The sequence below is a fragment of the Lepidothrix coronata genome, unplaced genomic scaffold (genome assembly GCF_001604755.1).
Source record: "Lepidothrix coronata isolate B3197 unplaced genomic scaffold, Lepidothrix_coronata-1.0 Scaffold14, whole genome shotgun sequence".
NCBI lineage: Eukaryota > Metazoa > Chordata > Aves > Passeriformes > Pipridae > Lepidothrix > Lepidothrix coronata.
In genome coordinates this window covers 1256000-1267973 of record NW_016690194.1, presented here as the reverse complement: position 1 = coordinate 1267973, position 11974 = coordinate 1256000, and the positions used below count along the sequence as shown (strand labels likewise).

The window sequence follows — 11974 nt, the reverse complement described above, 5'->3', positions numbered from 1 at the left end:
TTTGTTTGTTGTGTTTGTACATCTGTCGGTCTTTAATGTATGACAAGAGCTGTAAGTAGTTCTGAGTTGGCTGCTCAGTTCAGTCTTTCACAGCGTCCTGTGCGCTTGTGTAGAGCTACTGCTGATAGAACAATGCTGATTGTTTTGCTCTCTGTTGCTTTATGGGTCTTGTTCCAAGGCTCATCTATGCAATGCTCTACACCACTGGCTACACAAGCAATGATTTGGTCCAAAAGTATTGGCTCGCTATACCATATTCTTCCTCAGAACTTGATGAATTCTGAAGCATCAGACCTGTCTATTCTAGGCATCTTGTATTGTTTTGATAACCTAAAGAAAAAAGAAAGAGAATGAGGGAATGAAGATATATACAACAGAAAAAAAAATGGCAAAAAAGGCAGTACATTGCATGCTCTATTTCAGTCCAGGTAAAACGAGCATCTTGATTTATGATGATTTCAGTTCAAACTAGGTAGATTAAGAAGCTATCCATTTGCTGAAAGTGAATGATGTCATCCAAACATAAACTTCTGTTTAGGCACTTGTATACCTTTTGCTGAAGCTGTAACATTGAGACCTGAGGACATGTACATTGCAAAAGCAAGACATAGAGTTGGATACAATAAACTGCTGCAAATTCTTCAAAAGGAAGACATTGTTATTCAAGAATATGGGAAAAAAGCACAGTAAGTAATGCATTTAAAGAAATTTAGTCTTTTCATAAAAGCTGACTTATGCGTGTGTGTTTTTGAAGGGATTTGAGAAGGCTACATCTCCTTTACCTCATGAGTTCTCCCATATTTTTCCCCTTTACATCTTTTAATTGACAGCTCTGCTGTTTGTAGATCTTTTGTGAAGTATAGTAGTCTAAAGAAATTAGTTCTTCATTTAGGAGATGATGTATTTTGGAAGATATGATCAGTAGGGTATTAAAATGATCAGGGAATTCTGCATGTATAGCACACTATGATTTCTTAACTTTTGAAGGGTCATATCTTTAAAATATAACTGTCTCAGGATGAAACCTTTGGCTTTGCTTAGTCATTGTGAGACATATTTTGTTTACAGGAACCTTAATTATTTCACCAAAAGTATGCTATTTATTACTCTTTTTTTATGGAAGTCCTGGAACTTTCTGTGCAGGCACAGATATATGTATCAATGGAATTTAAAGGATCGGTGTGGGATAGTTTGTGACTGGAGCACTGTCATGGACAGTTGTGAGCTGTTCAGTAAATGGCAGCAAAGGGCAATGAGTTGCACTATAGGTAAAAGAGCAGTGACAGTGCACGTAGCATAGCTCCACACAAGAGGACTAATCATGTTTCATGGCTTTGGATCAAGATCTGAGGGTTTAGCATCCAGGCAGACCTCATGTTGGGTATCAGCTGGCCTTGATTCTTACAGAGGACTTCAGCTTACCCTGGTATTTGCTGGGAAAGCATTTCAGTGATGCATTAGCAATGTGGGAAGTGGGAGTGCCTAGAGGATGACTTTGTAATGCAATCACAGTGTTCCATATAGGATTGGTGCTCTTTTGAACTCACTGCATATAAGTAAGAGAAACTTCTCTGGAGACATTACAGGACTTTTATGGTCACTGTAGCTAAGACTGTAGAACTTAAGATCCTAAGGAAAGTGAGGAAGTTGAGTGGAAAACTAATAACAATGGATTTATAATTTGAGTGAATTTCCACTAGCCCGGGGAACTGCTAGAAGACATCTTATGGAAAGCAGAAAGGCTCAAGAGTGATATTTTCAGAGATCCTTGATGAAGCTTACGTGTGGTCCATCACCTTAAGTAGAAAAAGAAGCAGGCGTAACAAGGAACCAACCAGATTAGGGCAGTGAGCCTGTGATAGACTTCAGAAACCAGAGTAGCAGGATATGGAATATAGAAAAGGGAACTGACTCCCAGACACGAATACAGAAGTATTTCTCAGGTGTGCAGTGAGGTACCTATGAGAGCCAAAGTTCACCTAAAGCTTCAAGAACCTGATAAAAGCCTGAAAAAAGAATCATGTAGGTATGTTGTTAGGAAGTGGAAGTATATGGTGGATTTAGGTCTGCCTCTGAACGAAATGATAAGTTAAAAGTTTTACAGGCTAAAATACTGTGTGCTTTGCCTTGGTGTGCATGGCTAAGGTCAAGTAGCCCAGTCTCTATTCCAAGAAGCAATGGTGAAAGAAGCAATGAAACACTGATAGAAGAAGAGGGTGCAGCGAAGGTTTCACTGCTACCTGATGGAATCATCCAAGCATGCAGGGATACTTACCTGGCATAATTTCAGAACAGCTAAAGGGGTGAGCCCAAAGGGTGATAGTGCCTCAAAGTTGTAACTGGTGTAGCTGTCCATGAGTGGAGTTCTTCTGTGGCTAATACTGTGTCTTCCTAAGGGATATGGATGACAAGATTGAATGCAAACTGGCCAAACTTGCAGAAGGTGCCAAACTGTGAGGAAACGAGATACATTGCAGTGAGGAGGCATTACATAGAGAGACTTTGCTGCATTTGTAGACCCGCACAACAAAAATTGTGTGAGATTTAACAGAGGCTAGTGTGACCTCCTGCACCTGGGATGAAGTAGTTCCCAACAGCAGCACAGTCTTGTGGATGATTGTCTGGGAAGTAGCTCTGCTAAGAAGAACTGGAGGTGAGAGTAGTGTGGGGCCATCAGCTGAGCATGAGTCAGCAGAGTGCCCTGGTTAGCCAAGGAGATCAGCAGCGTGCTATGCTGTATGGAAAAGGGCACTGGTCAGGACGTGGTAAGCAATTGTATTGTGCATCATTTGTTTTTCTTGTTTTATTCCTCTCTCTCTTTCTGCTTTACATCTCTGTTGTTACAATATTTTACTTTATTTCAGTTATTAAACTGTTCTTCGCTCACAAGTTTTACCATTTTTCAGATGCTCCCTATCCTGCTGGAACTGGGGAAGTGGGGAGGGAGTGAGCAGCTGTGTGATACTTAGTTGCTGGCTGGGGTTGGCAATTCTATCGCCACACCTGGAATACTGTGTTGAGTTTTGATTGCCCGATTGAGGGGAGAGTGAAAGATGGGAGAGATACTAGCAGAGGACCACAGTGTTTAGAGGGTTGGAGAACTTGACACATGAGTAAAAGCTGCAGAAGCTTGGTTTGTTTAGCCTGAAAAAGGCAATGCTCAGGGAGATTAATCACAATTTCAGTATCTAAAAAGTAGTTGTAAAGAAGATGGAGGTACTCTCTTAACAAGGATGTATGGTGACAGGACAAGGCAACAGGCTCAAGGTACGTAGGGGAAAACTCCATCTGGATTTAAAAAAAGTCTCATATGAGAACAATTAAACACTGAAAAAGGTTGCCCAGAGAAATGGAATCTCCATTCTTGGAAATATTCAAGACTTGGCTTGACAAGACCATGAGTAACATAACTAAAGGCTCTGCTTTCAATGGAAGGGTCAGCAATACAATTTCCAGAGGTCAAACTCTCATGAACTTGTCTGATTTCTATAATTCTGTGTCTCCTGCAACCTTGCTTGGGAAACATTACTGCTATTGCATAATGATATCCTTCAAAAATGCAGTTCTTTATAGTTTTTTTCATTCTTGACAAGGGATCACAACTCTGAAGATCCTTGTGAATTCAGCATGATTAGGCACCCAGTGTTTCTGAAAATCAGACCACTGTTTTTACATGCTTAAAAAGTCAATAAAAGCGCTTCAGCAAAAGAACTTAAGTGGTCCAGCTGCTTGTACTCTGTTCTCTGGTCTTGAAACTGAGGTATGTGGTACAATTGATGAATATGTTTGGAGGTTTATGTTGATAATGTACATTTCTAGTAACTTCATTATTGTTGTTGGGTCTGATAGAAACCATTCTATTGAGACAGCTTGATTGCCTAATTTATATATATCTTAGTCGCTTTCCTGACACTAATTCTACATGAAGTCATGGTAAGGAAGTTTTATTAACCTTTTTTTTTTTTTTTTTTTTTTTACATTATTCCACAGCTATCTCAGTATGCAGATTTTGAAAGAATGAGCAAGATTAGTTAGTGGCTGCAAGTAATTCTGATAAACCTGTGGTAACTGTTAACTTTTTTCCTAGGGTTTTAGTTAAAGAAATAGAAGAGACAGAGTCTGAATATGCAGTTATGCAGATACAGTCTTTGAGGTAAATGTTTTTCCTTGTAAGTTAGGATATATAAAATTGTTTAGTTGCTCAGTTTTATGAAATAGGATCTGTAATTTCATTATGGTCCACTTGAACTTTTGTTTTGCATGTGCATATAGGATGAAACAAAATGACCAAAACAAAAGTGACACAGCTGAGAGAATTGAAAAGGTGAGAATTTTGTTTCTGCTGTGACAGTGTATTGTATTTCTTCTAATGTTTCTGCAATACCTGCTCTCAGATACCTTTATTTCCCCTTGTCTACCTCTGATTATGTTGGCCCCTTCATCTGCCTTTACGCTGTTTTGATACTCTGTCATTATAGATATTATGGCAAACATTTTAACATAGCATTTTTGTGTTGCCCATTAAGGTCCGCAGTATGTGGACATTTATAATGGAAATGCTTACATCTCTGGAAAAGGATAAGGAAGTTGTGGATTCTATACTTGAAAATTGTGCGCATCAGTGTATTTTAGATGGAACTGATGTTGTTTTGAGAGTTCCAGGGTTGCTGGCTCACAGAATTGAAAAAGATGAAGTAAGTAGTTTTTGTTCTTCTTGCTAAATTTCTAGTCCCCAGGGGTGCAATTAGATACCTTAAAAAATAAATACTTCATGGATTATAAGAGATGATTGCTAAAGGATGCATAAAATACGTAGTCTGTATGCAAAAACTTGTTAGGGTTACAATGCTCTTTTGTATTTGTTATGTTTAACCCATTAACTTTTTTGGTTCAGTAGCTACGTTGATAAGTAGTACTTGACTTGGTTAGTACTTGACTTTTTTGTTGTTTAGACATTAAAACTAGGTTGACTGGTTTAACTATTGCTTTAACTTTTGCTTTTGTTTCCAGTGTGTAGTATATGGTATTGTTCAGTTACGTCATTGGTGTTGTTTGTATCACAGCTTTTGGGATAGTGGTTAAACGGAATACCTCATTGGTTGAAGTTTCCTTGGTTCATATTGGTTTAATCTAGAATGCATTATTTGACAAATGAAACAATCAGGAACTGAATCAATCTGCTCTTACTGCAGAAGACATAACTTTCTGATATTGGTACTGTTCATTAATTTTTTTTCTTGCTTGCTAAACTTCAAGAGTTTTACAGAAAATGTATATGAAGATGGAAACTTGAAGTTCTTAGCAGTCATGTACGTGTTAAATGAAACCTTGAGGATGTTGAGAGATGAACACTGTCAGTCTGAATTAAAAGAACTTCACAGGATTGAGGACATGGTTAAATCTTGCAATAAATTATTACAGAATTTGAACACAAAGAGGTAATTGTTGGCAAATTTTTTCTGGTCCCGTATTCTTAAATCTTAGGATCATGTCTAACTACCATGGAGACTTTTCTAGAAAAATGTTACTTATAGGAAAGACATTTGGTTGAGTAATTTTCCTTTGCCTCTGGGAAATTAACCTTTGTCTTGATTATTTATATAAGTTTTAATTGAGACTCTTCTCTAAGTAACTTCAGCTTTCTGTCTTGGCTTCATTAATATTCTAGACTTTGTTCCTGGGAACCTCATTTGCTAGCTGATCTGATTTTTACTTTTTTTTTCTTGTTATGTTAATAGGTTCTGAGATTTTTAAAACTTCTACCTGAACCTAGGCTAGGGAAGTTTAAAGAGTGTATCTCATTTGTGTATGTATTTAAATATAGTTCTTCTAATTCTGGTGCAAAAACATAAGGATACCTAGCAGCCAGTTTTTTGGTTGTTGTGCTGGTTTAAAGGTAAACTGGCAGGAGAAATGAACTCAACTCAAAAGAGATTATAAGTCAGAGTTACAATTTAATAACAATAATACAATAAATACAATTATATGGACAAACAATTGGTTTTAACCCACAAAACCCAGATGTATAACCCAGCACCCTGGGGCACAAACAGAATGGTGTTTGTTGGCCCCTGTGCTGAGCCCCACGTGGTCCCCCTGAGTCCAAAGTAAGAGGGGAGGAAAACCTGTTGGTGAGAGTGCTGGTTGCAGTCTGGTCAAGGGTGGTGGTTGCAGTCCGGTCGAGGTTCTGGTCCTCCTCTGGATCCAATGAGTAGGGCCCAGAAGTCCCACAACACCAAGATGATATACACTCAGGTTTGAGTGGGAATGCCCAGTACCTCCCCCAGGGCAGGGAGTTCCACAGTGGGTGATTGTGAGTGGTGAGGTATTTTTGGAATTCTTGATGACCCATTAGCAGACATGACCCTTCATGCTGGGTGTGGAGGTGCTAATGACTCCCTGGAGGGGAGTAATTTGTGTGAGGATAGGAACATCCTCCTATCTCACAGGCTTCTTAACACCCAGCTTATAACCTGAGGGGTCAGGTGTGCTCTGGACAGCTGCTGAAAATGTTCTATTGTTAACAGTTCCTGGGAAATGACATAGAGGGTGTAGAATACACAGTTTGGGTTACACCTAAACAGTGATGAACTGCTCCTGGCTGCTCTAACTAGGACACTTGTGAATTTCAGTTAGTTCTTAGTACAGGCACAAATGCATGAATAAGTTCATACATATGACAGGTTTTGCAGAATAAGGAGAACACATAATACATCTTTATGCAGAATTGTTATCTCCACAAACAGATGTTACCATTTTCCATGCTTATATGTTACAGGCTAGAAAAAGAGCATCAACATCGTGTGTCAGTGTGTGAATCTATTTCTAGAAAAGAGGAAGACTGGGAAATGAAGTGGAAAACATTTCTTGGCCATCATCCTTTTAATTCAATCTTTAAAGAGGATCTAGTAAGTAGTGTTCAGTTTATCTGATTCTGGGGAAGAGAAGGAGAGGGAGGATGTAGATCTACACTTAAGCTTTATATGTGAGGCAGGGGGCATTACATAGTGCAGAATAGCTGATTACTTTATGAAGTCTTTCTAAAAGAGAATACATTTGACTTTATGAAGCTTTGTCTTCACTTGAGATGCGGGAATGGAACCATCTTGTCAAAGTAGATCAGTGTAAGAGTGAAGTGATTGGTTTTGGTTTTGTCTCTGTTCATCCCCCTGTGGAAGTTGAGCATTTGTGTGCTCTCAGTCCGAGTTCTGTTTTTCCCTTCTAGAGTGGTGTGCTTGATGAATGAACAAAAATTTCCATTCTGACACTCAAAGGTTATACCCTTGACTGGCTACCCAGCAGAGAGAGAAGCTTCATGTTGAGTCTGAGAGCTGATTTGCAGAAAAGCTGTTGTAAATAACTATCTGTTAATTGCTGTTGATAAGCAGATTTTTTCAGCCTCCTTGTGTAACCTTTTCCTTCATTTTGAAAGGAACCTAGTTCAACAGCTTCATCACCCCAGTCTCCTAGTCTTCCAGAAGAAGATAAAGACAGTGACCTTCATCAATATCTAGCATCAGTTTCAGGTGAGTGACCAGGAGAAGCTTCTTTTTCTTCTCCCCCACTGCCACAATTGTTAAAAGTTACTTGGAGTCAAAAAGGCTCCCTGCCCGTGTTTGCAGATATTCTATAGTAGTCTGTGGTAATCTGGTTCTGAATGACTCTTTGTCACAATTTTTCAGCCTTGTCTTGTCTGGGAGATCCTCTGAAGTTTGGCAAAAACCCAGTGCTGAGCTGTTTGATATTTTGTTGTTCTTGTACTAATGATGTTGAGACAGATTTATGTGTACAAAGGTTCATGGGTTCTAGAAAATACATTCAGTAAAGATATTGGGTTGAAGGAGTAGTAAGAAAGAAAGAAAGAAGATAAAACTTCCCCACTGGTCACATAGGAAAAGAAACTGAAGGTGTCCTTGCAGGTAAGTATCTTATATTCTGAAATAATTCCACAGTAACTGTGCCATTTGATTAGGACCTTATTTGATGCTTCCAGTCATTAGGTTACCCGTGTTGATCAAAGCTCACTTTGATCATGGTTGTTGTACATGCTAATCAGCTGATAGGCTGATTATATTTTACTGGATAATGCTTATTGACAAAGTGCTGATGTCCCTAGTGGAGTTAGAAGTTACAAAGCAAGGGGGAAGACTGCTTGAGTCGTGTCACTTGCAGTCCCTCTTAGTAAAAATGGCATAGCAGAGGCATATTGGAACTTCAAGATGCAAAACAATAGCAAGAAGATCCTTTTGGTTACAAAGATGAAAGTGCTTCTCCAGCAGTCTGAGGATACGTGGGTAAGGCTAGAAGCTGCAAACAAAGGCCACAGATCTGCAAATGGAAGGAAGGTAGTTTGCCTTAAAAATTTTAAAGATTGTGCAATGATGCTGTGAGCTGGTAATATCCAAAAGCTTGAAACAGACTGTGTCTGTGACATTCTCTCTACTCTGTGGTTAAGATGCTCAATTGGAGAATCCAGCCATTAAGAAAACTTAACTTTCTGCCTGTTGATATAGTAAGCTCTAAAAATCAGCCTCACCTAACAACCTGAAGTGAGCTTGGATTTTGGATGTATTGTTGAGGTGAATGCAACAGGAAATGCCATTTGTCTTTGCAGAAGCTGAAATTTAGGGTTAGTAGAGAACTAGTGAGATTAAGCTTCAGCTTTTCATTAAAGACGTGCCAAAATTAGTATTTATTATTCTAGAAGGTCCTTAGCTGAGGTATGTGTACCTCTGATAATGTGCAAAACATTTACTTATAGTGTGCTTTGCCTTGCTTAAACTGAGGCAGCAAAAGGGATGAGAGATATTTATTAATTAATGCAGTTGGGGTAAACATGAGTGGAATTGTGCTTTGTGTAGTTGATGTGCCACACAACTGATCCATTTGTGGAGAGGTGAGGCTAATAATGAAGTGGCTGGGATTGTAGTTTGGAAGAAGGTGGAATGTGTGATTGATAATGTAGGGCAGCAGATAGTACCATTCTTCTTGAACATGTGTTCAGGAACAACACAAAGAGCTGGCTACTGGTGGCATCTGTGGCTACAGGTGGTACCTGAGCAAAAGGATTGATAACATTGTCCTGCTTACATATTAATTTATTTTTCTTGAAGAGTTTCATAAAGTCCATTCTGTGAGTAGTCTACAGAAGTGGTCTGAGTCAGTCATGTCACCTGGAAAGCCTGCGCAAAGAAAATGGAAGCAATAATAAAACTTTCTACTTGCTTTTCTAGGTATTTTTGACTCTCTTAATAAAGAACGTTGTGAGAAAGATGAGGGAGCTTTGGAAACTATGATGGATAAGTCATCATCACCACCAAAATGGTATGCTTAATGAGAAAATGATAAAAAAGCAATGGGAAAAAAAAAGAAATTTATTTGCTGGACTTGAATATTTTGTATGTCTTGAACCTTAGTGGAATATTTCAGTAGCCCATTTCTTACATGTCACCACCACCTAATTTAGCAAGATAGGCCTAAAGTAACTGCTACTTTCTCTGGCTGGTGACTGATTGATCAACTAGTTGCTGCTGAATAGGATGTGTAGCAGCCAAGTTGCAAGGTTTTTATCTCACTTTTTAAATATATTGTTCCAAGCTTTAAGAGGTGGGTGGAGAGAACAGAAAATTTTGTTTCTTAGGCTAAACCTCCTCAACAAGACTTTTTTCATGACTCTTCTTGAGAGTTACAATTACGTTTTTCTGTAACTACTCTTACTGTATTACCAGTGAAGGATAGAACACTGTATTCTAAAATGATATTCTGAAATTTTTTGCCCGTTTGTCATTTGCTTAGTCCAGGAATGTTTCATGACCTTTTGAATAATTCTGTATTTCATAATATGAATCCTACAGATACTTGAAAGTTTCCTACTAGGAGAGAAAAGGAGTGTCGTGGGTTGAGGTGGCTGGGTTTTTGGTAGTGGGGGGGGGGCTACATAGGGTGGCTTCAGTTAGAAGCTGCTAGAAGTTTTCCCCCCAGTGAAGCCAATGATAGCTGGCTACAGGAGGGACTTCCTGCTGCTGGCCAAGGGAGAGCCAATAATTATGCTTCTGTGATAACATATTTAAGAACAAGTTTGTTGCACAGAAGAATTCCAGCCAGGGGAGAGCTGACTGAAGCTCCTGGGTGGCCCTGCCGCCTCCCCTGCTGTGGGGGTGGGGGGGTGGGCAGCGGCAGCCCAGCCTGGGCCTCTCAGCACCTAGCCCAGAGCAAGCAGTGGCGCCCCAGCTGAGCTGCCCGTGCTACTCTCAGCAGTGCCGGCCGAGCTGAGCAGCAGCCCCTGTGGAGGGGTGGATGGGGCCGGGACAGCGCACTGAGGTGCAGCCGAGCCCATGCTGGAGCAGATGGATGCATGGAAGAAGGCCGTTACCCCCCATGGAAGGCCCAGGATGGAGCGGAGTCCTTCAAGAGACTTGTGGCCTGTGAAGAGGAAAATCCACACCACAGCAGGTTATTCCTGGGTAGGACTCATGGTCCTGTGGGGAATCCACATCAGTACAGCTCAGCCTATGAAGGACTGCATCCTATGAAGGACCATTGGGGTGCAGAGGCCCCCGTGCACCCCATGGAGAAGTGACTCTCGGGATGGTAGATATGGAGGAACTACTGCCTGAGGAGTGGACGCACCTTGGAGAGGTCCATCAGAGACTGTTACCCGTGGGAGGAACCCCACAGAGTAGGGGAACAACTCAGTGCTGTGGCCCCCCATGTAACCTGTGGTGAGGACCATGGTGAAGCAGGCTGTTCCCCTGCAGCCCATGGAAGAGTGACCTATGAGACAGCACATTTGGAAGAACTGTTGCCTGAGGGGTGGACTTGTCCCCCTGCACTGCGGCGGGGGGAGGAGGGAGAACATGGAAGGAGGGAGGGGTGGGTGGAAAGTGTGTTTAAGACTGTTTTATATCTCGCTCTTTAGATCTTATCCTGTTAGTAATAAATTTTAGTATTAACCCCACCTTGAGTCTATTTTGCCTGTGTGGCCTCTCCCAGCTCAGAGTGACTTCAGTGGGTGCCTAGAATCTGGCCAAGGTCAACCCATGACAGGAGTTAGCAAAGGAAGGTTGTCCTTTATTGGACATATGATTCTTAGACATCAGCAGAAGTAGTTGCATATAAGTCTCAGAGATTGTCAAAGTAGTTAACAACTAAATTCTGGATTTCTTTCAGTGACTTCATACGGCATAGATTTTTGTTGTCTTCTGATTCTACAGACAGGTAATAGCAAATGTTAAGATTTTAAGGTGTGCTTTTCCTAACAAGTGAGGATTGCATTTTTGAGAACTATGAAATTAGCACTAAACTCCCTAGAAGTGTTAAGGCTGAAGTCTTTGGTAGCCAGGGGATTGTTAAATATCAACAAGTTTGTATAGGAACAGACCTGTGCATGCTGGAAGTGATTCAGACAAAGAATACAATATCTAGGAGAAAGAATGATGTCAAGTGTGCAGAAGACTTTTTGGTTATCTTTGATTGCAGAATGCCGAAAACTTGTTTACAAAAGTATCGCAGAATCCCTCTTTTTCTCTGTAGTAATCAAGGGCAAAGTTTATTAATTTATTAATTTTGGGAGGCTGATACACAAGTAGGGCTAAATCTGCCCTAATTGTCACGTTGTTCTCCCTATAGTAAAATTGCTTTCTGATGACCGGGACGAATTGAGGGAAATCGTAACGGACAGATACGGAGCATACAATATGTAACAGCCTTTTAAGATGCCAGGCACCCACTGAAGCCGCTCTCTCACTCTCCCCTCTGCAACCAGACAGAGGAGAGAGAAAAAAAACAGCTAAGGATTCATGAGTTGAGATAAAAGCTGGGAGAGGTCAGTTACTGATTACCTTCATGGGCAAAACAGACTCAAAGTGAGGATAGTACTTAAAATTAGTACTAACAGGATAAGAGCAAAAGAGTGAGAAATAAAACGATCTTAAAAAACACCTTCCCCCCACCCCTCCTTCCTTCCCTGTTCTCC

General features: G+C 40.4%; 1 protein-coding gene across 1 annotated transcript in view; it reads left to right on the top strand.

Moving 5' to 3' along the window:
* The first annotated feature begins 509 nt into the window (after positions 1 to 509).
* HAUS6 (HAUS augmin like complex subunit 6) overlaps positions 510 to 11974 on the top strand; it is a 20458-nt gene continuing 8993 nt past the window's right edge. The window contains exons 1-8 of the mRNA XM_017806238.1: positions 510 to 686; positions 4088 to 4153; positions 4273 to 4324; positions 4527 to 4694; positions 5257 to 5438; positions 6779 to 6908; positions 7433 to 7526; positions 9234 to 9324. Coding sequence (XP_017661727.1) covers positions 586 to 686; positions 4088 to 4153; positions 4273 to 4324; positions 4527 to 4694; positions 5257 to 5438; positions 6779 to 6908; positions 7433 to 7526; positions 9234 to 9324 — 884 coding nt within the window. The 5' untranslated portion in view covers positions 510 to 585. The remainder of the gene's footprint in view (positions 687 to 4087; positions 4154 to 4272; positions 4325 to 4526; positions 4695 to 5256; positions 5439 to 6778; positions 6909 to 7432; positions 7527 to 9233; positions 9325 to 11974) is intronic.